The sequence below is a fragment of the Trichomonas vaginalis genome, chromosome IV (genome assembly GCF_026262505.1).
Source record: "Trichomonas vaginalis G3 chromosome IV, whole genome shotgun sequence".
Classification (NCBI taxonomy): Eukaryota; Parabasalia; order Trichomonadida; family Trichomonadidae; genus Trichomonas; species Trichomonas vaginalis.
Genome location: NC_067206.1, coordinates 34,383,179 through 34,408,331, shown reverse-complemented (window position 1 = coordinate 34,408,331; position 25,153 = coordinate 34,383,179). Strand labels below are relative to the sequence as shown.

The 25,153-nt window shown below is 33.6% G+C and overlaps 18 protein-coding genes and 1 pseudogene across 19 annotated transcripts, besides 3 other annotated features; 6 read left to right on the top strand and 13 right to left on the bottom strand.

The window, feature by feature from the left end:
• Positions 1-3,709: 3,709 nt before the first annotated feature.
• Positions 3,710-4,351: a terminal%2Cinverted (terminal inverted repeat of Maverick-1C transposon ID:TVAGG3_0220010).
• Positions 3,710-25,153: part of a mobile genetic element that runs on past the window's edge.
• Positions 4,352-4,588, bottom strand: TVAGG3_0220200 (uncharacterized protein; the record flags this gene model as incomplete). Its single annotated transcript, XM_001295444.1, has 1 exon — positions 4,352-4,588. One exon carries the CDS (start codon positions 4,586-4,588, stop codon positions 4,352-4,354), a length of 237 nt encoding a protein of 78 aa, XP_001295445.1.
• On the bottom strand, positions 4,636-5,076 carry TVAGG3_0220190 (repellent protein 1 family; the record flags this gene model as incomplete). Its single annotated transcript, XM_001295445.2, has 1 exon — positions 4,636-5,076. One exon carries the CDS (start codon positions 5,074-5,076, stop codon positions 4,636-4,638), a length of 441 nt encoding a protein of 146 aa, XP_001295446.2.
• On the bottom strand, positions 5,551-6,446 carry TVAGG3_0220180 (uncharacterized protein; the record flags this gene model as incomplete). Its single annotated transcript, XM_051226944.1, has 1 exon — positions 5,551-6,446. A coding segment is annotated over one exon (896 nt), but the record flags the coding sequence as incomplete, so codon positions are not given.
• TVAGG3_0220170 (uncharacterized protein) lies at positions 6,708-7,142 on the bottom strand (the record flags this gene model as incomplete). The annotated part of the gene is made up of 1 exon (XM_051226943.1): positions 6,708-7,142. One exon carries the CDS (start codon positions 7,140-7,142, stop codon positions 6,708-6,710), a length of 435 nt encoding a protein of 144 aa, XP_051111929.1.
• Positions 7,188-7,448, top strand: TVAGG3_0220160 (uncharacterized protein; the record flags this gene model as incomplete). The annotated part of the gene is made up of 1 exon (XM_001283953.2): positions 7,188-7,448. The coding sequence occupies one exon, from the start codon at positions 7,188-7,190 to the stop codon at positions 7,446-7,448; it is 261 nt and encodes an 86-aa protein (XP_001283954.2).
• Positions 7,473-8,330, top strand: TVAGG3_0220150 (uncharacterized protein; the record flags this gene model as incomplete). Its single annotated transcript, XM_001283952.2, has 1 exon — positions 7,473-8,330. The coding sequence occupies one exon, from the start codon at positions 7,473-7,475 to the stop codon at positions 8,328-8,330; it is 858 nt and encodes a 285-aa protein (XP_001283953.2).
• Positions 8,391-8,966, bottom strand: TVAGG3_0220140 (organellar and viral DNA polymerase type B; the record flags this gene model as incomplete). Its single annotated transcript, XM_051226942.1, has 1 exon — positions 8,391-8,966. The coding sequence occupies one exon, from the start codon at positions 8,964-8,966 to the stop codon at positions 8,391-8,393; it is 576 nt and encodes a 191-aa protein (XP_051111928.1).
• TVAGG3_0220130 (organellar and viral DNA polymerase type B) lies at positions 8,971-10,127 on the bottom strand (the record flags this gene model as incomplete). The annotated part of the gene is made up of 1 exon (XM_051226941.1): positions 8,971-10,127. A coding segment is annotated over one exon (1,157 nt), but the record flags the coding sequence as incomplete, so codon positions are not given.
• Positions 10,588-11,819, bottom strand: TVAGG3_0220120 (annotated as a pseudogene). Its single transcript has one exon. A coding segment is annotated over exon 1 (1,232 nt).
• On the top strand, positions 12,258-12,731 carry TVAGG3_0220110 (uncharacterized protein; the record flags this gene model as incomplete). Its single annotated transcript, XM_051226940.1, has 1 exon — positions 12,258-12,731. The coding sequence occupies one exon, from the start codon at positions 12,258-12,260 to the stop codon at positions 12,729-12,731; it is 474 nt and encodes a 157-aa protein (XP_051111926.1).
• On the bottom strand, positions 13,102-13,794 carry TVAGG3_0220100 (KilA, N-terminal/APSES-type HTH, DNA-binding family; the record flags this gene model as incomplete). The annotated part of the gene is made up of 1 exon (XM_051226939.1): positions 13,102-13,794. One exon carries the CDS (start codon positions 13,792-13,794, stop codon positions 13,102-13,104), a length of 693 nt encoding a protein of 230 aa, XP_051111925.1.
• TVAGG3_0220090 (organellar and viral DNA polymerase type B) lies at positions 14,790-15,656 on the bottom strand (the record flags this gene model as incomplete). Its single annotated transcript, XM_001310052.2, has 1 exon — positions 14,790-15,656. One exon carries the CDS (start codon positions 15,654-15,656, stop codon positions 14,790-14,792), a length of 867 nt encoding a protein of 288 aa, XP_001310053.2.
• Positions 16,187-17,070, bottom strand: TVAGG3_0220080 (integrase core domain containing protein family; the record flags this gene model as incomplete). Its single annotated transcript, XM_051226938.1, has 1 exon — positions 16,187-17,070. A coding segment is annotated over one exon (884 nt), but the record flags the coding sequence as incomplete, so codon positions are not given.
• Positions 17,111-18,121, bottom strand: TVAGG3_0220070 (keratin-associated protein family; the record flags this gene model as incomplete). The annotated part of the gene is made up of 1 exon (XM_051226937.1): positions 17,111-18,121. The coding sequence occupies one exon, from the start codon at positions 18,119-18,121 to the stop codon at positions 17,111-17,113; it is 1,011 nt and encodes a 336-aa protein (XP_051111923.1).
• On the bottom strand, positions 18,437-19,309 carry TVAGG3_0220060 (keratin-associated protein family; the record flags this gene model as incomplete). The annotated part of the gene is made up of 1 exon (XM_051226936.1): positions 18,437-19,309. A coding segment is annotated over one exon (873 nt), but the record flags the coding sequence as incomplete, so codon positions are not given.
• Positions 20,698-21,123, top strand: TVAGG3_0220050 (uncharacterized protein; the record flags this gene model as incomplete). The annotated part of the gene is made up of 1 exon (XM_051226935.1): positions 20,698-21,123. One exon carries the CDS (start codon positions 20,698-20,700, stop codon positions 21,121-21,123), a length of 426 nt encoding a protein of 141 aa, XP_051111921.1.
• On the bottom strand, positions 22,353-22,976 carry TVAGG3_0220040 (protein of unknown function, DUF4106 family; the record flags this gene model as incomplete). The annotated part of the gene is made up of 1 exon (XM_051226934.1): positions 22,353-22,976. The coding sequence occupies one exon, from the start codon at positions 22,974-22,976 to the stop codon at positions 22,353-22,355; it is 624 nt and encodes a 207-aa protein (XP_051111920.1).
• Positions 23,206-23,805, top strand: TVAGG3_0220030 (uncharacterized protein; the record flags this gene model as incomplete). Its single annotated transcript, XM_051226933.1, has 1 exon — positions 23,206-23,805. A coding segment is annotated over one exon (600 nt), but the record flags the coding sequence as incomplete, so codon positions are not given.
• On the top strand, positions 24,365-24,892 carry TVAGG3_0220020 (protein of unknown function, DUF4107 family; the record flags this gene model as incomplete). Its single annotated transcript, XM_001284639.1, has 1 exon — positions 24,365-24,892. The coding sequence occupies one exon, from the start codon at positions 24,365-24,367 to the stop codon at positions 24,890-24,892; it is 528 nt and encodes a 175-aa protein (XP_001284640.1).
• Positions 24,893-25,153: part of a terminal%2Cinverted (terminal inverted repeat of Maverick-1C transposon ID:TVAGG3_0220010) that runs on past the window's edge.

The following is a 25,153-nucleotide window of genomic DNA, read 5'->3' as shown; positions in this document are numbered from 1 at the left end:
ATGATTAAAGTTAAAATATTTGATCCATGTTTTAAATTATAACGTCAAGATAAATCCAATATTAATGAATTCTTATTTCAAAAAAAAAGTAAAGGCTCAAAGCTAAAAGCTAAAGGATTGATAATAGCACCGTATTTATTAAGATGAACAAAACAATCGCAAATCAAATTGAATGATTAAGGAGAAAGGAAATTTAAAGAAAAATTGAATACCCTCAAAATTTCAAAATTTTGAAGAGGAATTCATTAGATTAATTTTATCTTGAAGTTATAGTTTTAATAACAATCGATCAAATATTTTAAATTTTAATCATTATAGTGTGAATCAATTTGATTCAAAATTTTTGACTAGGAATAAAATTTTTGACAAAAAATAGAACTCATTTCATTTTTAAAAGATGAGTTCTAAGCAAGGATCATCCCAATCGAAGAGCAGTTCATCTTCTCAAAAAACAGACTCTAGAATTAGCAGAATTGAAAATAGTGGGGGTCCTGCTCAACATGAATATCTTAGAGGAAGGTATAATGCAGGTTCTATGGCAGAGTATATGAGTATTATCACTAGATATGGATAAATATAATAAATGTATGAATAAACTTTGAATATAACTAAAAATTCATTTTTATTATTCTTTCTATCTTAATCATGATAAAAATAAGATCCACATTAACTTCATCCTCCTATATATGGTTAATGAAATTAATAAATTTTAAATGACTGAAGTTACAAATAACTTTTGAAAATCCATGCAAATAGTATTAAACATTAATTTGAAACACCAATATATAATATTGATCAAAAATAAATGATCGCCTTATAATCATATCTGAATTTCGATTCAAAAATTGAAATTGAACTACAATCACTGTCTTAATGAGACATATAATTAATTTATTGTAATTCTAATATCTAAATGGTTAGCAAAATAGCTGTGAATTCATATGGACAAATGTCAGAAAAAATTCAAAACTTTATGACGCAACTCACTTGTTTCAAAATTTTTATCATGTATTTATTGAACAATAAGAACTCGAAGCTATATAATCTTGAATTATCAAAAGCAATGTAATTTTTAAACAATTGGCCGGAATATATTTTTCTCTCAAAAATTTGAGATAAATAGTTAATTAAAAAAATACACTTCATTTTTATACAGCAATAGAGGATGAAGTGGCTTTGGACTAATAATGTTCAGTTAGCTTTCGGTGCTAATGCTGTTCAAGAGCATCTCAAGGATTTCGTCCCAAGAAAATCACGCGTTTTATGCACATTTGGCGGCGGATCAATTGATAAGAATGGTGCTCGTTCAGTGTTGTTAAAGCATTAGCCGATCTTGAATGCGAAGTCAAATGGCAAGGAGGCATTCAGCCAAACCCAGAATACAAAACGTGTTTGGAAATTATCAAAGTTGTTCGTGAATACAAACCTGACTTACTCCTTGCCGTTGGAGGTGGCTCAGTTCTTGATGCAACCAAGTTCATTTCAGCTGCTGCATCTCTTGATCCATCAGTTGATGCTTGGGATATCATCTCAAAAGGTGCTTTCCCTGAGAAGGCGATTCCAGTTGGTTCAATCATTACTCTTCCAGCAACTGGTTCTGAATGGAACAATACATTTGTTATCTCAAGAGAAGATAGGAAAGAAAAGAATTACGGAGGTGCTCAAATCACATATCCGAAGTTCTCAATCATTGATCCAAGATACACGATGACATTACCACAGAGACAAATCAGAAATGGTTTGTTCGATGCGATGATTCATTGCACAGATCAAGTTATTACAGGCGATAAATGCCCAATGGCAGACAATTTCTTCTTTTCTGTCATGAAAGAACTTGTTGACATTAGCACTGGTTTATTGCAACCTGATGCTTCATTAGAACTTCATGAGAGATTGATTGTTGCTTCAGAATTCGCACAGAACCAAATATTCGCTTATGGAAAGACACCATATTGGGAAGTTCACCTTACAGCACAGCCATTGACTCCAATGTACGGTATTGATCATGCTGCCACACTTGCAATTGTTGCACCAGTCCTTTACGAAAGGCTTAAGGAATCAAGAAAAGAGACAATGGCAGAAGCAGCTGAGTACGTTTTTGGTGTTCATGAAGGAACTGTTGATCAAAAGGCCGACAAGTTCATCGAAGGAATCCGCAATTTTGCTATTAAACTTGGCATGCCATTGAAGGTTTCAGACTTCCCTAACGCTTCAAAGATTCAAGAAGGAGATGTTAAATTCCTTGTTGAAAGAGCTTTAGAATTAGGAAGAGGTCAACAATATGGATACAACAACGAATTGAATGCAAAAGTTGTTGAAGAGATTCTTTCTAAAGTTGTTCAATAAAAAAACAACTTAAAATGAAATAAAATCATCATTTTAGAATTTTAATATTTTTTAAACATTACATTCCATGCAGAATGTTTTATTCTTTCTATTTTCAAACTTGAAATTCCTATAAAAGCTTCTTAGTTCATACATAGCTCCAAAAATAGCGCACAGTGCATTTGATGTATTTCCAACTATATGAATGCAAATACTGTTGAATTGATTCCTATCAAAGTAGGTAAATAAAATCCCCATATAAATATGCAAACTAATGAAATATATGTAAAAGATAATCACTGAATAGAATTTTATTCATAATTTCTCAATGAATTCCGCTTTATTAATGAACGAAATAAATATAGCTCTTCTATTTACAGTACAAGCAATCTGTGTTAATGTTAGATAAGTTTGTTACAATTATCCATTAAAAATTGTTTCAATCACGATTTGATAAAATTTTTTTTGAAATATCGAATCTAAATATTTCAACAGTTAAATGCTGTGAAAGATTTTAAAACAACACAAAGTCTGCCATTTGGCTCACTTCTGACCTTGTTGCTTTTCGATGAAGTAAACAAAAAATGAATAGATAATAGACGATATAGACCAATAAATATAATCGGTTTTCATTGAATTATTTTCAGAGGTAGGTATGAATTCACATGACTAATTCTGATAAAAATGAAAATCCCATTATATTATACGAAATTATTAAATATCTCTTAAATATTTTTCAATAGATTCATGATTCAAAACTTTGAAATAAGAAAAACACTTCATTTTTGTGAATGTCAGCTCGCCCAGCAGTCGGATGGGAATCACATTTTATTGCAACCAAGGCATATATTCAATTTGCATTGAGCATTAGCGATAAGTCATTTATGCCAAAACTACTCAACAAGATAGACAAAACAGTTGCCGCTCTTCATTATGGTACAGATGGAAAACAAATATTTAGGACTCATGGCTCTACACCAATATATAAACTCCCTGATAACGTCACTGATCTTGGACAATTAAATGAAATTATGTATCAGAAGTATACTCGTCCATTAGACCACGCATTAGCCTCTATTGGGACAAATAAAGATACTATTGTTCTTAATATTAACCATCTTGCAGCAGATGGAGGATATCTTCATAATTTATTTGAATTTTTAAAGACAGATGAAGATATCAACTACATCCCTAGTATTATTCCAACAGAAAAAGTATTTGAAAAAGAAATTAATGAATATAATGGATCTCTTCCATTGTTCCCAGTTGCAGATCCATCGTTAACTCGTGCTATTCCTCAAGATCAGTTAAATTACCATACAGCATACGGAATGTTTACTAATAACATATCAATTGATGCAAAAACATTGATGACCTCTAAAATAGTTAGTATGGGTAAGTCGTGTACTGAGGCACTGCGCGCCTCCGTACACCACTTAGCGGTTTTGACACTTTACGAAACCGTTAACGTATATTTTACAACACAAACGACAACACTAACTTAACCTTAAATATTTACAAAGCCGCCAACCACTTCACCTCACTAACGACTTCGCTAACGAACTCACTAATGAAAAAATAAACGTTCTCATAAATTTTCTTCTATATCTTCATCGTCAATGTTAACTCTATTGTAGTCATACTTGAAGTCATAAAGTTTCTCAAGTTTTGAAATGCATAGTCTTGTTAACTTACCTTCATCATCATAAGTTTTTATAAAACTACCATGACAATCTTTATACACAGTCAATGAAAAGTCAACTGGTCTCGGATGTATTTGAAAGAACATGTTATACTCAGGAAGGAAGAATAAATGTTTAAATGTATGTTTGTTATATTTTTCGATTTGTATGAGTTGCTTTTGTTCTGTCATTTACATCCAAATAAAATAAAAAATAAAATAAAAAATAAACTTAAAAAATTAATGATATCACCACCCTCACACGTATGAAAACATAGCACAAAAATAAATTTAGGTGAAGTGGTGAGATCTCACCTGTTTTTTCACCCTCTTGAATTCATTGCTTTATAACTCTCTTCCTTTCTCCAACTCTTCTAACTTCTTCTTAAGTTCAGCAATGTTGTCCTCATGAAGTTTAATCTTTCTCAAAATTCCTTCTTTATCTAATGGTTGCTTTATCTTTCTAAACTGAACTCTACCATCCTTCATAGTATGAATGTAAAAACCTTCTGGAATAGTTCCTGATTTAATGTATTCTACCAAAAACTTTTGTTTCATTGCTTCAGTGACTTTAGTCGTCATTTCAATCAAATAAAAATTTTAATATTAAATAAAAATAACGTTATTTTTCAGTAAGGAAACGCAGGAGTTTTACGATTTATTTGAGGAGTAGGTTCTGGTTTAAATGTTGGAGTCGGTTTAGGAGTTGACTTTTGAACAGGAGTTTGTACTTCCATAGGTTCAGGAGTCATTGAAGGTTTTGCTTGTGAAGGTGTTGGAGTTTGTTTAACTTCAGCTACTTCAGTATTATTTACAACATTTGCTTTATTTCTTTTCAACATCATAACTGCTCCTGCTGTAGCTAGCAAACCTAGTGGGAGACCATATTTTATATAAGGACTTGACCAAATGCTATTTTTGACAGGAGCTGGTGGAACACCTAACCTTGGTGAGACTGCTCTTTGCCATTGTGCAGCTCGTAAGAAATATTCAATAGGTGCTCCATAATCGTTTGGTAAAGTTTGTTTCATAGATGGTGAAGGTTCACGAGAGCTTGATGAAGAACTCATTTATAAGCTTTAAAAATAAACGTTCATCCTTTATTCCTCACCGTCGTCCGTAGCTAAGTTATAGTCATCTAATCTTATTATTGGGATTCCATTAGCACGCACCTGAATGGCAAAGCAACAATCCCTCATAAATCCAATAAGTGGCTTTGGTACGTTTTCAGTTGCTAGTTCAATAGGTCCTTTAACAGACAATTTGTATGTTATTGGAGCAGTAGATGTTTGACCTTGCTGGAAGCAAAAGTCCACTTCTGTTGGAAAACCACATAAGAAATGTGTGTTGTCATAGCTATCCCATTTATGTTCCACACTACCATCATCCACCAATGACCTCATAACATCTTCATTAAATCCTATCATATCATTGTTTGTATTGCAAGCGTTCGCAACCATTTCATAAAATACAGGTCCATATGATTTTTCGGTTCTGCAGGCATATTTCCATAAGCTCCCATGGAAAGCTGAAGATATTTAAACTTAGGGTTCTCAAAATTAACATAATAGTTGTCTTTCTTTCTAAATAGTGCCCAAATACTTTTAACATTAATAGGCGTATAAGCTGCTGTAAATGTTGCACTTGAACTATCTGTATTCTTTGAGAATGAACCGTCCATAGGAATCCAATCCATAACTTTAACAGGAAAACATAAAACCTCGTTTGTATAATGTTCTACAAGTTCTGTATAAATGTTAGGGTCTAAAGAGAATGACTTTGGATGAATGAAACATTCATTAAAATCCATCTTTGTTCGAAATAGTTGCTGGGTTACAGTTGTAATAGTAACTGTTCCACTAGCTTCTACTGCCTTCGTTATCATAGTGAATGGTTCATTCCATGGAACAAATTTATTTGTCGGTGGATTTGAATCTGAAGCAAATGCAACTTTAAGAGTTGGATTGAAAGCAATGATATCATTTACAGATATAGATGTGCATTGTAAGGCGTCGCTACTGAACTTTACTTTAAGCTGAATGTTTCCTGCAAAAGCTGGAATAAATCGAATAGCTTCTAATGGAAGGAATCTTCTAACAGGAATTCTTAAACGAAGCTTAAAATCAAATGATTTTCCTGCTGTAATTGGACCACTAACAATTTGTCCTGTTCTGCATGTTCCCGAATGACTCCATACATCTTCATGTCGAGTCTTTGAGAAAACATCTACTTTCTTTATTTGTTCGGTAGTTTGTGAGTTTGAAGTTATATATGCTTCTTCTCTTGCGTTGTCTTGAGAATATACGATACGACCATTTGCAAGGATTTGATATCCAGCAACTGCATAGAAAGCGTCATCGAAACCAATCCAAAATCCTGGTGGGTTTGTTTTATTGGAACCTGAACCAATTTCTTTATCTACAATAAATTGACCTTCCATTTTATACGTAATGAATGTATTGTAAAGGTCCAACATATTTTCACCAGGAGGTGAGAGATTGAATGTTACCCATGTGTTATCTTTAGCAGTTCCAGGTTGTGATGGAATCTTTGCGTCAGAATATTTTCTATTAGTGTCACCAATTTGAACTGCATTGTCTATGATATCGAAATATGAGCGAATCTGATGAATATGCTCTGCTGGAGTAAATTCGTTTAGCTGTTCGTTCTGCATGTATTTACTTCAGATAAAAATATCTATTTACTTCATTATTCTCACTCTTCTTCTTGGCATTCGTGGTGGAAGTTGTTTCTTGACATTTTCAATGAACTGTACATTCTCTTTTGTCTCAACTTCTTTCACTGGTGGGTCAGGGTTCTTTGACTCGGTTTGTTTTTCAATGAAATTCACGAACTTTGCAATAAGCTCTTGGTTCGTTATTGAAAGTACATCTGGCTTCTTTTCTTCTGGTTCTATTGGTGGCTCAGTTTGAACAGAAGGTTTTATATGGGCTTCGTGGACTTCACCCTTGCCATATACCTTAATGTTGTCGCTTTCTGCATTCGCTAATGGAACCTTTCTTTTTCTTACGTATATTTTACCATCTTTACTCTGACTTACGTAATAGAAAGGATGTTGTATTCCTCTTGCGTCATTTAATATAATAGACTCTCGCTCTGATTTTGACAAGCTCATTTTACATCGGTTAAAGTTTTAATTTTGTTTTTTATCTGCAGTCAAATGACTCAGACAAGCCCTACGGACAAGACCCAGGGGGTCATAGATGTTGAAGCATTGAAGAAAGAAATTCGTGAGCAAATTTTATCCGAACTGAAGGAACAAAAACAAGAACAAAAGCCAGAGAGACCAAAGAGAAAACTTAGTGAAAAACAACTTGCTGCATTAGCTGCTGGAAGACAAAAGAACCCACGTTTGCTGGCGAAGAAAGCTAGAGAAGAAGCTGAAGCAAAAGCTAAAGAAGCTGAAGCAAAGAAAGAGTAAATGGTTTATTTTTATCCGAATTAAATGTATAGACAAATACCTTTATCTGTTGCGTTCAGTAGTGAAAACCCTGACGTCAAAATAAAGGGGAACAGAGTAACGTTTAAGTTTCCAACAGACTGGATTGTGAACATAAATGAAGAGAAGTACATTGGCATAACATCTATGTATATAACACGTGCTTTCAGAAAGGTTGACTTTATACTTCAAGTCGAGATAGAAAATGACGAACAGTCTTTAAGCGCCCAAAACATTCACATATACAAATACTTCAATGAAAGTACGACGTTAGAAGACTGTATAATTACATTTTACGAAAATTTTCAAAAGAAGTTTAACATTGAAGTACAAACTTTACAGCCTTTACGTGATTTTCTTGCAGAACTGAAAGAAGAAGGAATTGTAGAAAGATTAATAGCTTTTCATTACGAGTTTGTAGCAAATGCTGATGGAACTCATGACTGTCAATTCATTGTATTCTCACCATTCAATGAAGTAGCTAAAAAGAAAAAAAATCCATTACGTATAAGATTTCAAATCTCTGAACCAAGTGATGATTTCAAGAATGTTTTCAATTATGATGCAATGCTTCCGAGGAAAAATGAATTTTCCGAAATTAGATTTCCAGGTATTTGGGATAGAAAGCAAGCTATATTATATTCAAACTTAAGTAAGGGAGTTGAAAATGAGTTCATTGGTCATACAAGAACTTCACCACTTCCTAACCCTAAATACTATAAATTAACTGGCTTCAATCGTGAGTTTTGGATAGACATGTTCTCCACTCATGACCATAAAGCACCTGTTTTGCTACCTCCAGACCATAAGGACTGTCTCTACATTGAAGCACAACTCTTAAACTCTACCATCGCAGTATTGTAAATGACCCCATGGGCTTATTTTTATCATGAATGACCTCATTGCTGACAAAAATAAATGACCTCAGAACTTCAACTTACGAATAAAGCTTGTTTTAGTCGTTATTGAGAAGTTAAACTTCTCTTCAAAGCAAGGTTGACATGACTTACATAAGTCAAATCCAATCTCTTGACCGTCATAAAGTGCTTTGTAAAGTTTCATTAAACTGAACTCAGAGTCTTTGTCATATGTTCCTTGCGGAACCATTAAACCTTTATCTTCATCATAGAAACACTGAACAGAGTCAGGAAACATTTCATTAGCGGTTAAAGCAATAACATCTTGCTTCACGCCTTTCATTCTGCAGTGAAATGCAACTTCATTTAAATCATTCGTGAGTAAGTCTATGTAAGTCTTCTTTCCACAAAATATTGACTTGTATGCTAAACTTTGTTTTCCAGGTGTGATTTCTGCAAAGTCGCTATGAAATTGACCAAGGTTTTTACCAATGAGAACTCTTCCATAACGTTTCTCAAACTCTTCAGCTAAACGAGGGATATCTTCATTGTAGAGATGCATACTGTCCGTATCGCTATAAAAGATGTCCATTCCTAAGTCCTCAGCAGTACAGAATACTTCACACATTATTCTCTTCGACATAGACAGAATGTTAACACCAAGTGGACAGAAGTTAAAGTGTCTGCAAATGCTTTTCGTTAGCTTGAAAATAGTTTTATCTGAACCATCCAAACCTTCGAACTTCACTATATGGTTGTAGTTTCTGATGGCATATCTTATAGCATCTTTGTCATTTACTATGGTTATTTTTGACTCAATAGGAGATAGAATAGTTTTGCCATAAATACTGTTCAGAATGAGCTTTATATTTTCTTGCAAAGGATTTCCTTCTTTCTTATACTTTAACCTTAACTCAAACAACTTCTTTACTTCATCTCTTATTCTAATATCTCTGTTTCCATCGTAATAGTATCCTTGCAACACTTCACATTTGACACCTTGATATTTTATGAGGTCTTGTAATGTTATATGGTCAACATACATTAAACAGCAAGTGTTTGAACTTCTGGGAACGTTAAGTTCTGGATTTAGTTCAGGGTCACAAACTATTAAAGGAAAGTGTCTATGTATTCCAATCTCTGTTATCTTAATGAGAACAAAGAAGCCAGACATAAACTTTTCACCAATGGGTTCCTTTTGGTCGTCATCGAATAAATGTCTCATGAGATACTCTGTGCTTAACATTTCTTTCTTCAATACTTTCGGTATACCTTCTAAAGTATAAAGTCTTGCTATAGCTGATGGATATAATGAAACAGCGTCGAAATCAGCAATGAGTTTCTTTTCGCTCTTTTGTTTAATGTTATCTGACAGCATACATCTTCCACCTTGAATACAGCGTGAAATAAATTCTCTTGGTTTATTTGAGAGGTCATATAAATTTCCATTCGGGAAGTACACTCTGTTCTCAAACAATTTGTTAGCAATTGAACAAATACTAACGTAGTCATAAACGTTTAAATCAAATTCTTTCAATATGTCATTGCGGAACTTAACAAAACCTTCTCTTAAAATTCTTACATCTTGTTTGCAATAAAATGTGCTATACTTTTCTAAGTCGAAGTGGTTCTCATCTATTCTGCAACCTTTGATGGAATCTATGTTTTTCATGAATGTATCTGCATCCCGGATAAACTTACATGCTTCAGAAATGACACCAGTTCTGTTGTCATTTGCTAACAAAACACTGCTGTAGTAGTTGTATGGAAATACTTCTTTCGGTCCTGTTTGTAAGTTAAACATAGCAGGAAATAGTTTAAGTTTCTTATTTATAACACTGTAAGAGTCTTTTATAATAATTGCCCTTCCTTTATATAAGCCAGTTATTTGCATTGTTCGTGAACCTTTAATGATGGGAGTTCCTTTCACTTCTGTCATGTGTCTTAAGATGAAGTTTATGTCATAACTGAGGTTATGGAAATATATTAAACTCTTGTCAGGAAGTCGCTCCAAAAATTCTGTTGCACAGTTCTGACCCCAATGCTTTCACTCACTGAACCATCTTCACTGTCATAACAGATGTTAAAAGCTTTATGAAAGCCATCTGTGCTACTGCTCAAAGTCAGCAAAGAAAACGTGCTCAGGAATGAACTTGCACTTATTTTTATTTACTTCTTTTGACTCGGCTTTCTTCTTCAGTTGTACACAATACTTTGGAGCATATGTCAAATCTTTAAATGGTGCAAGGTTCTGTTTATATAAGTCAGTCGTATATGTGAAAAGTTCTCCATAAGAAATAGGTTCGAAATATTTGCACTCCCACAATGTTTTCATAACATCCCATAACGGTGTTGTTCTATCATAACGAACTACATATTTATCTTCTCTCTTTGTATAAATCTTCATTTGTTTCTCAATGTTCATTCCACCACAAGCTTTGAGAATTTCTTGTAATTTCTGACGAAATATGTTGTCATTGGTAATCTTTCATTTAGCATGTAGTGGTCTTCAACAAGAAGTAAGTCAATAGTTCTAACAGTTTCACATTCTTTTGGTATGTATCTCTTTATTTCATTATGTCTTGAGTCATTGAAGTAACCAATGGTAACATTAAATGCTATACCTGTTGCGTCAGAAATTTCTTGTACTTTACTTTGAGGAAAGTCTCTAACACGAATGACTTCTCTCATGTGGTCAATAGTTTCTTCATCTACTCCAGCCTGAATGCAAGCATAAACGAAACAATTGTCTTCTGTCATAAGTGTTGCAGTTCTTTTGTTCAGTTCATTGAAGATTTGGTAGCGTTCAAGATTTATAGGTAATGTGCAAAGATACTTCCAGAACTGACCGCTTCTCTTCTTATAAAACTTCTTTTCACCATTATCTTTCCAAAAGCTTTCTATAAGTGCTGGGTTTCCTGTTTGCTTAAGAGCTTCCAAAATGGCTTTCTGGTCATTTGTCAGTGTGCTTTCATCTCTATATGGTCTCTTTTTTGGTTTGCCTTTCTTTACATCTGACATCGTTAAGCCTTCATATTCTGTTAAATCATACATCTTTATTTCAGTAAGATTCTTTATGTTTGTCAAGAAGAAGTCATAGTGCATTTCAACAATACCTGCAGCATTTGCTTCTATCTCTGATATAAAGTTCTCCTTCAAGAGCTGATGTAGTAATGTTCCAATATTATTGAGGTTTAACGTAGAACATTCATACTTTCCACCAAGTTTATAACATACCATCCATCTCTGTTGTGAGTTTATTTTAATTTTCTCTAAGAGTCTCATGAAAACCTTACCAAATGTTTGTGTAAGTAGTCTCTGTTTGGTTCATCTAAAGCTTCGATGTTAAAGTCAATGAGTCTATTGCCTGACTTCACATTTCTCTTCCTATTCTCTTCATCTTTCTTTAACCATCTCTCACCTTCTTTTGGTTTGTCGTCAATGGAACGAATGACATCGTTAGCTTTGCGAACTTGTTCTATAGCACTTTAAACATCTCTCTTCTCTGTTGTTTCAGTGTGTCGTCTCTTCTTCTTGTTTCACCAACGTTTGCATTTGTTATGTCAAACATTTCTCTTCTTACTTCATGAGGTACTGAACGTCTATGATATAAGTCAATAGCAATGTCATTTAAAGGAAATGCTCTTCATGGACTTCGTCCTCGCCGCGTTGCGGCTTTATGAACTCATGAAATTCTATCATAACTTATTGCACCATTATAGTCATTGAGGATGTCAGCGAGTGCTTTTTTGTTTGTTGCGTAATGTTTTGCTACTTCTATGTTAGCTTCTGTAAGAAGTTGTTTTATTTCCGAGTGTTCTAACTTAGACAACTTCCGATACATCTTTAGTAGGAAATAAAAAAATATTTTTTGAAAAAATTAGATTAGATTTTTTAAAGTTATTTTTCAAAATAATTTAATATTTTTATTTTAATGAAACACATGCAAGATTGCAAGTTCTTTTCATACAATGCTCTCGCTACTGCCATCAAGAATGAGTTCAATAATGCTTCAAATGTTAATGTTATCTTTAACAAGAAGTTTGTGAAAGAATCTAAGTTTGGTCAGTATGTCAGACCATTAGCTATCGTCATTGACCGCAAACGTTATACTTCACAAGAGTTAGCAGTAGTTTTGAAACAAAAGAGTTTCTTCGTGAATGTCAAAGATACTCATTATACTGTCATAAAGAACTCTAACATTGACTTCTTCAGTATTGCTTTAAATCTTTCCGAACAGAAAGAATATAAGAAGGGTGAAACAAATGTGAAATATTATCCTTCATCTCTGAAGACAATAACGAACAAAGATGTTATACAGAAATTCTTACCAAAGGTTGAAGAAGCTTCTATTGACATTGACGAAGGAAGTGAAATGGTTGAAGAAATAGACCCTGAAGCTATTTAAGCAAAAATATATTTTTGAATAACTGATGGTGTCACTACGTCACCATGTCACCAGGTTAATTAACTTCTTTTAAAAATGATGACAACATGACATTTTGACAACACAGCAGGATTAATGCAAAAATGAATGTTATCGTTTATGTTATCGTTTATGTTATCGTTTATGTTATCGTTAATGTTATCGTTAATGTTATCAGTGTCGAACATAATTGACGTAGGATTCATGACTTCTTCGTAAATGAGTGTAAATATAGCACAAAAATATATTTTAGGTGAAGAGGTGAGATCTCACCCGTTTTTTCACCTCTTTTTTCACCTCATTCTCTCTTCGTTAATGTTGTCGTGACTTCATCATTAATGTTGTCGTGACTTCATTCTTCCTCTTTGAAGTTATCGAAATATTCTGTTATTTTTTCCTTCAGTAATGTTAAGTCTTCTTTGAATGTAAGTATTGTGCAACCTTTGATGTCATAGTGTGTTTGAGGAAGAGTATTTTTGACAATTTCCTTTATTTGCTCATTCGGTGTCATTGAAATCGGTAAGTTTTCACGATAGAACCAGTTTCTGTCAGATTTATATATCTTAGCTAAGTCATAAAAGCTCTTGTTGTTTCTTCTGACTAAATGTAACATAACCATATCTTTATCTTCTTCTTTCTCCAATTCTTCAGTATATATCATATACCTATAACTCTTTTCCTTTCCTTTTGGTACTGAACGCGGTATTCTTTTCTGTATGCTTTTGTCTTTGGATTCAATGACTTCATCTTTTGCTTGAAGTTTCTTTTCCATCTCTCCACGTTCTGCTTTATATAGTTCATCTAACATCATGAAAATATAACAAGCATAACGAGGTGAAGCCCATATTGCTACAGCGTTTACTAAAAGTCTATGAACATAATAACCTTTCAAACCAGGAGCCAAATTCTTGCGATTTTCATACGGAATCTCTTCTCTCAGTTTTCCGAGGGAAGCAATCATATGAGGAAATTCTTCTAAAAGTTCTTTTGTCTGTTGGTTTTCAAACCAATGATATGCTTGCTTTGTAGAACGAAGAGCATTCATTATACTTTGCATTTGGTACATGTCATCTTTGACTGAACGAATGAGACGTAACTGTTTGTTATACTGTATGTACTCGTATTCTTCATTTATGCTTCATGGACTATAACTGTTGTTGTGTTCTCTGATGTTGATTACTGTCTTTACATACAAAATAAAAAAATAAATAAAAATAAAACTAACTTTATTTTCTGACTTTCACAAAAGACCAAAAATAAACGCTTTACATGTATTTTTCAGCAACTTCGTCAAATAATTTTATAGCTTTATCTATCTCATCTACTTCAAACGTTTCTTTACCTTTCGTGGGAGCACCATACATTTTCTCAAAAACTTCAAGCAGTTCTGTTTCAGCAGCTCTCATATCATTAACAAACACAACCTTGACTCTATTGACTGTACTGTCATATCTTTGAGTTATATTATATGTCCTTCCTATCTTATATCTTTTTGTGTTGAAGTCCTTCGGTTTCTGAACGATGTAAAGTAAGCCTTCACTGCAACGTTCCGTATCGAATGAACCATATGTTATGAAGTTATATCCAACAACTGGGTCTAACCATAACAAAACTATTGGTATAAGACTTTTGTCTATAAGATATGCTCTTGTTCCATGAAATGCTACTGATATCATAAGCTCAGGATTTCTTGTCAAAATTTTCTGAGTTGAAGCATTTCTAACCCAGTCGTTTGTTTTCTTTCCAGATGGAGATATAATGTCTGACAAAGAATATTTGTTGTATTTCTTTGAGTATCTTACGTTTAAATCACCTATTCTAACCACTTTGGTGTCATTGTCTATCTTTCTAACTGTTTCAAACTCAATGTTTGTCATTACTGTCTTTACATACAAAATAAAAAAATAAATAAAAATAAAATTAGCGTTATTTTTCTAACTAATGAAATTCATTATTTTTGTGCTGAATTCAATAAAAATAATTTTTAGGTGAAGAGGTGAGATCTCACCTCTTTTTTCACCTAATTTTTCACCTCTTTTTTCACAAGCGTTTTACATGAATTGTACGATGTATATTTGAAATCCTAAACAATTTCGTAGCTTCAATTTCTTCTTTTAGTACATCGAATGTTTTAATCATGCCGAAAGTCTCTTTATATTTCTTCTTGACGTCAGACAGAAGGAAATCTTCTGCAGTTGGATAGTTTTTGTTCAGAAATGTCAACATATCCATTTTATCTTCTGCTGGCTTTTCTGCTTCTTTCTTTAAGTCTGCATAGTCGTTTCGCATTCTTTCTATCTCTTTGACTGAGTAGTTATATTTTCTTATTGCTGCTTTACATTTTGAACATTGCGGATTCATTTTTGCGTTATACATTGAAATAAAACCAGCTAGAACAACTAAGGCGTCAATGGTTTTCTTTAACTCAAAAGCTGCTGGTTTTAACTGTTCATTCCATACCTTACCTCTTCTATCTTTATCTCTTATTTCCCAAACACATTTTGCAACTAATGAAACAAAGTTATCATATGTCTTAAATTCCACCGATTTATATATGTCAGAAATATTTTTATAAACCATGTCGCAATCTTTGTCCATAACTTTATGGTTGCAATGATATCCTAGAAACTCATAATTTACTTTACGTATGAATTTCTTTATTTCTACTGAGTCAGTTGGTTTCACTTCTATTTCGTCGAATTCAGGAATAGTTAGTTTTTGCTGTTGGATTTCAGGCAATTTGGGTAAATGGTCAATAATGTCCTGCATTTCATAAAGATACTGTTCATTTGTTTCATCTTTCGCACTACAGTCTAAATTACTTGTTAAAAGTTCTTGCTTTATCTTCTGGATTTCTGTTTCAAAAGTATATGAAGAAGGAATAAAGCTTTTCATCTCTACCAACATTGACGTAGGATTCATGACTAGCGAGTTTGGTGCTGTAGTTGTTTGAATTGTTGTTGTGCCGATTGTTGAAATCATATCTTTTATACAAAATAAAAAAATAAATAAAAATAAAACTAACTTTATTTTTCTATCTTAAGGAAATTCATGAAAATTCACGAGAAAGCTAAAGCAATCTGAGCCGCTAAGCGGTGAGGGTGAAAAAACGGGTGAGATCTCACCTCTTCACCTAAAATATATTTTTGGTGTAAATTTATGTTAAAATAAATGGTACCATTAATGATATCATGACTGTTCTCATTCATGTCTGATTTACATCTAATGAAAAAGTTTAGAAGAATTTTCTTATTCTTTCTGGCTTATTTTTGTCTTTCCAGTACTCCCGCTCTAATGGTCCCAGATGTGTTGGCTTTGACTCTCTCAAGTTCTTAGATGGTATAACATCTTCAACGCCTCCTTCATATCTTACTTTATAAGTGTCATCGTTTATGTTGTAGCCAAGTATTTCAATAACCACTCCTCGCTTTGCTTCGTCAATGGTTTCAGCAAGTTTGCCATTACTACTTTCGACTAATTTGTGACGAGGGTAAAACGCAATAGAGTCGTCAGCAGCTTTTATAAGATATCCATTACCTTGCGTAGAGTCTACGATATAATAGTTTCTACTTAACCTTAAACGTTTCTTTGTCAACGGTTTGTCGTCAAGAACTACACGAACTTTTGTACCAGGAATGAGGGTAAATTGTGTTGAATTTCTGATATTTTGTGTTTGGCTTCGTTTCTTTTGTATATACTTTTCTTCTTGTTGTTGTGTCATTGAATTTGGTGTATGCCCTGTTGTAGAATGTGTTGAGGAATTGTAAACTTCGATGAAATGTTTCATTGTTTCTTCGGTAAAGTCTCGCTCTTGGTTTAAATCTCTGAGCGTTCTTATGAAGCGGTTTATGATGCCGAGTATGTTATGGTTATGGTCTTCAGTAGTGTAGTGAGTTATGTTATGCTTAATGAGAAAATCTGTGATTTCATTGCTGAGGTATGCACTGTCTTGGTCTGATGTTAAAGTACTTGGGCTATGTTCTGCTACAAACTTTTGTAAAACTCTTAACACTTCACGAGTTCCTTTATTTTTCATTGGATATGCATATGCTTTACGAGTGTTAACATTAATGAAGATGAGGAATGGTTTATGTCCTCCTTTTCTGCTTTGAATGAGAGTGTCAAATTGGTATGCGTCAGGAGTGTTGGAGTAAATTGGTAAAAAGTAGTCGTAAGGGTTTATTTTTGTTTGATGTACAACATTTTTGTCAAAGAACCTTTTCACTTCAGCTCTGTTAGTAAATCCCCAACTCTTTGCAGCTTCATTGAACTTCTTAAATGACCTCCATGGATGTTGTTCGAATACTTCTTTCAAGCTCATTTATGTAAAGTTAAAGATTTTATTCTAGGCTCAAGCGCGTTCATTGAACGCGGTACCATGCGAATATAGTCACAAATGGTGGCATATAATCTGCACCCGAGCCTGTTGGATTTGTTGTGAAAGTGTGTGAATGATTTCCTGCGGTTCCACAGAAAATACCTGCGCTTGAATCTACTGGGTCACTTGAAATATCATATCTATGCATTCCCTGTCTATCCGAACCTGCTGCAAGATTTGTATAACCTCTTTTTGTTATTGAATGTGAATGATTACCTGTTGTGTTTGTCGTTCCTGTATGAGTGTGCGGTGGAAGGTTTGCTTCTTTAATTTTCTTCGAACCTCCTGTTTGCTTTGAAGAGTTAGCACAGTATAAGAATTTATCTACAATCTGTTCCCACGTACCAAAACCCAGAACTGTTGCTGGATTTGTTGAGTTCATTGACGTATAAATAGAGCCTATAGGATATATGGTTTCAAGAACCTGAGTCTTCATTGTTTGAAGTTCATGTTTAACATTTATAAATCCATTGCCATCTACAATATTTATATTGTTTGTTATTAAACCATTAGGAAAAGTAGGAGGATAAATTCTTTGTTCTTGTACAGTTGCACCGTTTCTTCCTGTTTTTGTTACTATTTCGATGCATGCTTTAATTTCTTTAATCTTGATTGTTTGAAATTCTTCATGTGTATGGTTCTTGTCGGCTTTTCCATTAAGCGCAGCATTTACTTCCGACTTCTTTGCATAATTTTCATCTACATAAGTTTTGTCGACTTTCTTATCTAACATTTTTGGTAGTTCATATGCTTCAAAGTTTCTGGCATGATCTTCGATATTCCTGCAACTGTTATCTAAATTGTTAAGAGTATCTTTTACGCTTGTACTCGGATTCTCTAAAGGTGCACTTGAACCCAAATCATAGTTCAATATTATGTCGTCTGCTCTAACAGTAGTGAAGGATTTATGTGTATGTTCTTTGTCAGCTTTCTTATCTAACATTTTTGGTAGTTCATATGCTTCAAAGTTTCTGGCATGACCTTCAATGTTCATACATCTGTTATCTAAATTGTTTAGTGTATCTTTTACACTTGTACTCGGATTCTCTAAAGGTGCACTTGAACCGAGGGTATAGTTCAATATTATGTCGTCTGCTCTAACAGTAGTGAAGGATTCATGTGTATGGTTCTTGTCAGCTTTACTATTTAATGTAGCTTGAAGTTCATTTATATCGGAGATATTGTGCTTATGAGATTTCAAAACTTTGTTCATTGCTTCAAGTTCATCTTTGCTGGCTTTACTTTTAATAGCATCTTCAAAAGTTATTTTTGCCTTAACTCTCAAAGTAAATCTTGGTTCAACTAATACACCGTTAACATTGAAAGTAGAGGCATAAATTTCACCGGTATAACCAAATGCTTCTGGTGCTTTAGCTACATCATACTGTACAGTACAGCTTATGTCATAACCTTTAGCACGAATGTATTTATATCTTCTTTCATTAACATTTTTTGTTTTCGCTTCATCACTTCGTGTTAAATATCCATGGTAGTCCGTTATAATCTGTTCGTCTGAAGTTATATAATGAACGTGATTCTTGACTTTATCACTCAGAGCTAAAAGCTCATTTTTGTCTGCTTTTTCGGCTAATTTCTCATTAACATCATTCACTTCTAATTCAACTCTTCCGCCAGAACTCTTATTATCATTAATCTTTTTCATTAATTCGGTAATTACGTCATAAAGACTATATTCTGTTTTCGGTTTTGTAAATAATGAGTCAAAATTTCTTTTCATCATTACATCGCTGACATTAATGATATCACCAATTCCTTTTTCATTTATTCTCTTCATTAATTCTGCAATAATGACGAATATATAATCTGTTAATTTATTCTCTTCATCGAGGGTTATAGAATGTTTTGAAATTGAATCATTAACTCCTCTAAATAAATCAATAACTTCAGGATACACGTTTTTAATGTCTCGAATAACCCGACCAGTATCCTGTTGTTCATGTTCTTCGTTCCCGTCGTTACGTGGTTTTATATCTCTAACCATCATCAACGCAGCCATAACCGGAGGGTTTGTTGCTATCTGTTCGAAAATCCGTCCGTTATGTACGGTATATCTAAATAATTTCTTTGTGTTTGTTAAAACATTTGAAACAAGTCTTTTAAAACCATCTACAAAATTTCCTGTTTCACCTAATGTTCTTGCAGCATTTACAAGCTCACCCATTCCCGCTTTTGACCCCAAAAACGTCCATATTGCATTTATTTCACTCTGTATAGTTGTCCATTCAGCGAAACTAACACCCGCATTCGCTGAAGCGAAAATGAAATTCAGTGGATCGAACTTAATTCCACCTTCTTTTTCAATTTCAACGAACTCACTAACATGAGATTTTAAATATTCTTTCGTTAAAATTGTTTTCCCCGATGTTATGTCATTAACGAAACTATCACCGTCAAAAGTTAACGAATTCAATTTCGTCGTTGATGCTTTTATTTCATACACCGCTTTATCGATAGTTTTTGGCTCACCTTCTTTAGAAGCATATGAAACATTAATGAATGAATTATATGTATTCGTGAATGAATTAAAATCAATGATTTTCATTAATGACGCCTTTAATGATTCATTTACTGTCGAATCCCTTAAAGTAATTAATGAACTGTCATTTATGAAAGGTACACTGCAAACCGTCGAGTTTGGATCAAATGCTGTAGTTGGTGCAGGAATATTAATGATATAAGTCATTAAATCATTAAGTGACGTAAATAATGTTGTCGTTTTTGATTTAATTTCTTTAGCATCTGTTATATATGGTAATTTTATTTCTGTAGTTTCTGAATTAAAGATATTCGCTAAAATGTTTTGTAAACTGTTTTGAACAGCTGTGTAAACTGTTGAATCCGGAACTCTTACGATTTCACCGTCCTTAATAAAAGGCATTGCACATGGTGTAGTGCTTGGGTCAAATCTTTTTGGGTTATGATTCAACATATATTCTAATGCTTCATAAACAGACCTATATACGGTTGTATTATCTTTTTCAATAATTTCACCGTCCTTTATAAACGGCATAGTACATGGAGTTAAAATAGGGTCAAACTTTTCATAGTCCTTCCATGTTATGTATTTCTCAGTATTTCCATCAGTGATAACAATATATTTGTCAGTAAGTGTGAGAGAGTATTGACCAAAATATAAACGTTTAGCTCTGTCAGCTTCATACGCATATGCAGCTATACTCATATTTTAATGAGAATAAAATGTTGTTCTATTTGCAAAGTACAGACCCAAACGAATACGGGACAGTAAAGCTACAAACAAACTTAGGTCTACAGAATGAGGCGCTTGCATTCAGAATGGTTGACTTCAATACTATCGCTTCATTCGTTATAACAGATGAAACAGATTTCATGGAGATTGAAATAGATGGAAAGAAGCACGAAATAAGATTTCACAATAATGTAGAATATAAGATGGAAACATTAGCTGGAGTGTTAAATGCTCTCATAAATACTACAATAAACAAGGATAACGAAGAAAACTTAATGAATGTTAAACTTATTGCAGGAGTTTTGAAGTTCGGTTATGCGAAGGAGTTTAAGATAACACGAATGAGTCATAGAGTACAACTTCTTTTGGGTGCATACCATATGACATTTCCTTTGAAAAGTGTTGACAAAACGATTGAGATGAAATCTGTTCCATACGTATGTTATGGTAATTGTTTATACATTGAGTCTAAAATAGCTAATGTCACAGGCATTTCAGGAGTTAATAGTAAAGGTTCAGTAGAATATAAATCCTTCTGTTATGCAGTCAATTCAATGTTCATTCCAAACGTTCCTGTCATAGCAACTCATTTAGGTAAATGGGTTCGCATTAGTCCTCATAATTTGAAAGACATGCAATTCAGACTTGTTGACTTTCAAGGAGAGCCTGTAGAACTGAAGGCACCAGTGCGAATGACTGTTGAAGTTGACTTTTTAGAAAATATTAAATGCAACAGCTTACAAGAGAACTCAGAGCTAAAAATATAAAGTATGAATGTTATGTATTAGGTCATGAACTTTGGTTGTTGCTGTTTGATGAAACAAATGAATTAGTTATGTCAGTCAAGAGCACAGAAAAATATTGTGTTAGTGAAAACTGCACCAAGTCAATAAGATTAGGTTTGCATTATGAAGATGAGTTCGATACTGTTGAAGAAGTTTTGGATAGATATTACAAATTGCTTTAATTTACTAAACATATTTCAAACAAAGCTTATAGTAAGTAGATAGTTTTGTATACTCGTTCGAATATTTATACTTAAACTCAACTCCTGGAGTACCTGGTGTTTCAATGATGCGGATGTTACCTATTTTCATGAATATTGGAGTTTGACCACAGCATTCGATTTCAGGGTCGAGATAGTCAATGACACATTGTTTCCCTGTTATTCGTGAGATAACATTTTCAAGGTCCTCCTTTGTTAGAATTATTTGGTTCTTGCTTATAAGATTTACCAAAAGCTTCTTATCGTCTTTGAGTAAATTGTTTGGTATAACTGAAGAAGGTAATGGTCTACGTTATCTGAAGGATTTGTTTGAACATTTGTGTAAGGGTTGTCGTTGGCTTCTCTTGAAAGAATTTGGTCCAGTGGTGGATACTCTAACTTAACATCTGATGTAGCGTTAGCGTTTGAAGCTGAGTTTAAATTCACCGACTTAAGTTCTGGTTCTTTTTCTTTCAAACACTCTGAACTATAGTTCTTTATGACAATATTGTTTGTCGTTCGTGAGTCAACATTTGATGTTGGTTCAATTGGAACATTAACGGCACCAGCTAAGATGGATTTGCTTCTCATTTCATATAGAATAAAACCTTTTATATGTATGAAATGAACAATATACTCGACAAGGGTTTGAATGTAAAGCTAACGAATGAACATATTGTTGAATTCACTGAGATAGGAGCTGTGTATAAAGATGTAGAACTACTGAACAAAAGAGCTAAGGGAAGAAGCAGGAACATGAACAAAGGGTGGAAGCCTATAAAATTTATGTCAATGATGGCTCAGGAGGTTCAAACATAAAGTATGCAGAAAGTTATAGAGTTTATGCTCTCAAAGGTGAAAAGCCTTCATTTAAGAACAGCTATTCTAACGCATATCCTCAAAAGTTAACGGATGGGAAGTGGATGATATGAATGACAGCAAAAATATTAACAGAAATGGCGACAGAGATGCATGGAATTTGTTTACCATCAGTCAATTGAAGGTTAAACTTTAAAACAATGTTGGTCGTTCCCATGGAATATTTTTGACTTTAATGGTATTAGTCATGATATGAATCTCAAGGTATGAACGAGGAGAGATGAGAGACTTATATGCTTCCCAAATTTCTTCAAAAGGTAATGTTATACCTGACTGTTTCCAAATGAGTTCAATATCATAACGTGAGAAACCTTGAAAGATAACGAAGTCAGTTATGAGACGTTTTATGTTTAAAGCTAAAAACCTCCATGTTTGCATAAGTATTGCTACAGTTAAATGGTAATGTCTGACTTTAGTAATGATGTTAGCTAATGGTGAGTCAGGCTTTGAAACTAAACCTTTTCCGGCGAAGTCGTCGCAAACTAATAAAGTGTTTGATGGATATTTTTTGAAGGGGTATTTTGAAAGTTTTGACAGAATGTAGTTTGTAAGTCGTTTCATATCGTAAACTCCTGAGTACTGACGTAAGTGGTGTTTGTCAATAATTCTTTCCATCTCCTCAGAAGTCTTTTGCATTCCTGACTGTATAAATTCAACGATGGCATAATATTTCCTCTTACGTCGAATGTAACGTTGAAGAAATTCAATGAGTTCACTGTCTGGAACTTTAACGACAGAGGCTTGAACTTTTGACATAAATGTTTTCGCTGTTGAGTCCATAGAGTCTGAAGTTGCTGATATAATGATTTGGTCATAATATGAATCTTGACCTAAACGCTCTGTTATGAGTATATGACGAATGAGGTTAAATGTCTTACCTGAACCCATCTTTCCACAATAGAAATACACACCATTTGAACAGAACTCATAGTCCTTACTGAAAGGAAGAATGAGAGAAGAGTTAAGTTTATCTGTAGTTTCATTCATGTCTTCATCTACGTCATGTATTAAATGCTTCATTTTATCTCCATTAAAAATGCAAGTCAGAAATATTCAGAACATAGCACCGAGTCTAACTGACAAGAGTATAAAGATATACTATGAACACGTTATGATGAAACCTACCAAAATTCAAGAAAGTCAGTATACTTATGAATATCCAAGACACTGGGTAGAGTATGTAGGAGGTGAGAAAGCTATTGAAATCAGACAGGTTCGAAGTATTCCAGCAGGAAGAACAATATTATTGAAGAACTTTAATGTTTTGAGGTATAATGATGAAACAAAGAAGCAAGATAGTTTTCCTGTTGCTGTGTATGTGAACTTAGATACAGGAGATGACATGAAAGTTTTTAATACAAAGCTTCAAACGGTAGTGAGAGAACAACTGACTGCGGAAGGACATCCATTACCTTCAGAAGTTACCATAGCATATAATTTTGAAACAAACTCAATAGATTTTAAAGTCATCTCTGCAAAGAAGTCAGGTTTTACATTTAATGAAGCAGATGTATATTCGAATGAAAACTTCAAAGCTATTGCATGGTTAGATAATGACGATTGCTTTAAGAAAATATTTAAATTCAGTGACTCAACGATGTCAATAGATGACCTTCGTGGAATGTTACCATCGACGTTTACAGTAGAAGGTTTCAGCAGGATTGCTTACAAGATTGTCAATTGGTGGTATTTGGTCTCGTGAGAACATTGTTATAAAATCCAGTATAAGTGAATTTGCTGAAGAATCTATATTATGTCTTTCAAACTACATGTATTCGCCGCCGAAGCATTATAGTATAACAAACTTTGTCAGTAAGTTTAACATAAGACTTGTCGAACCTTCTTCAATGAAAGATGTTGTGCTACCCAAAGACGGAAAGGATGGACTCATTATTGAAATGATTTTAATAGCATATTAAATGAGTTTGTTCTTGAAGGTCATTCATGATGAAATAACTGTTGTAGAAGATGTTAGCAATTGTTCAGACATTTTGAAGCGTATAGATGATATAAGAAATAAGTTAGATAGACCGCAAAGCGGTGAGGGCGAAGCCCGTGAGAACGCTTATGTTTCATTGACTTTCTCCGGTAACGAGAACTTTTATGAGATAATATTGAAGAGAGATGATTTTAATATGATGTAAATGGTAGCTTGGGCAGCTTTAGGCGCAATGGGAACAAAAGCATTAGCATTTGGAGCAAAAGCACTTGGAGCTTATGACGCAGTAAATAAAATGAGTGGAGGAAGGGTTTCGAAGACATTAGATGCAAATAAAGGAAAGATTGGAGGCTGGGTTGCAAAGAAGTTAAGATTAAATAAAATAGGGCTCATAAATAAAGCATCCAATTTGGTTGCGACTGAGTCAGAAAATGCTTTAGGAAAGGACGATGAGTTTGCAAAACACGCAAAAGACTTTAATGACCAGATGAAAGGTGAAACAATACATTTAAATAGAGTCGATGGAACTAAAGAAAATGTTTCTTCTCCACCAGTAGTTCTTCCGTATGGTCCCTATGGAATGTATGGAAACCCTTACGAAAGACCATTTGACCTATTGACTGGTGGAAGTAACTGGTATCATTACGGACGAAGAAGAAAGACAGTCAAGTTGGAGACAGACGTGAAGAAAGCAACTAAAAAGAAACCAAGGAAGAGAGTTATAAAGCAATGAATTCAACAGGGTGAAAAAACAGGTGAAAAAAGAGGTGAGATCTCACCACTTCACCTAAATTTATTTTTGTGCTATGTTTTCATACGTGTGAGGGTGGTGATATCATTAATTTTTTAAGTTTATTTTTTATTTTATTTTTTATTTTATTTGGATGTAAATGACAGAACAAAAGCAACTCATACAAATCGAAAAATATAACAAACATACATTTAAACATTTATTCTTCCTTCCTGAGTATAACATGTTCTTTCAAATACATCC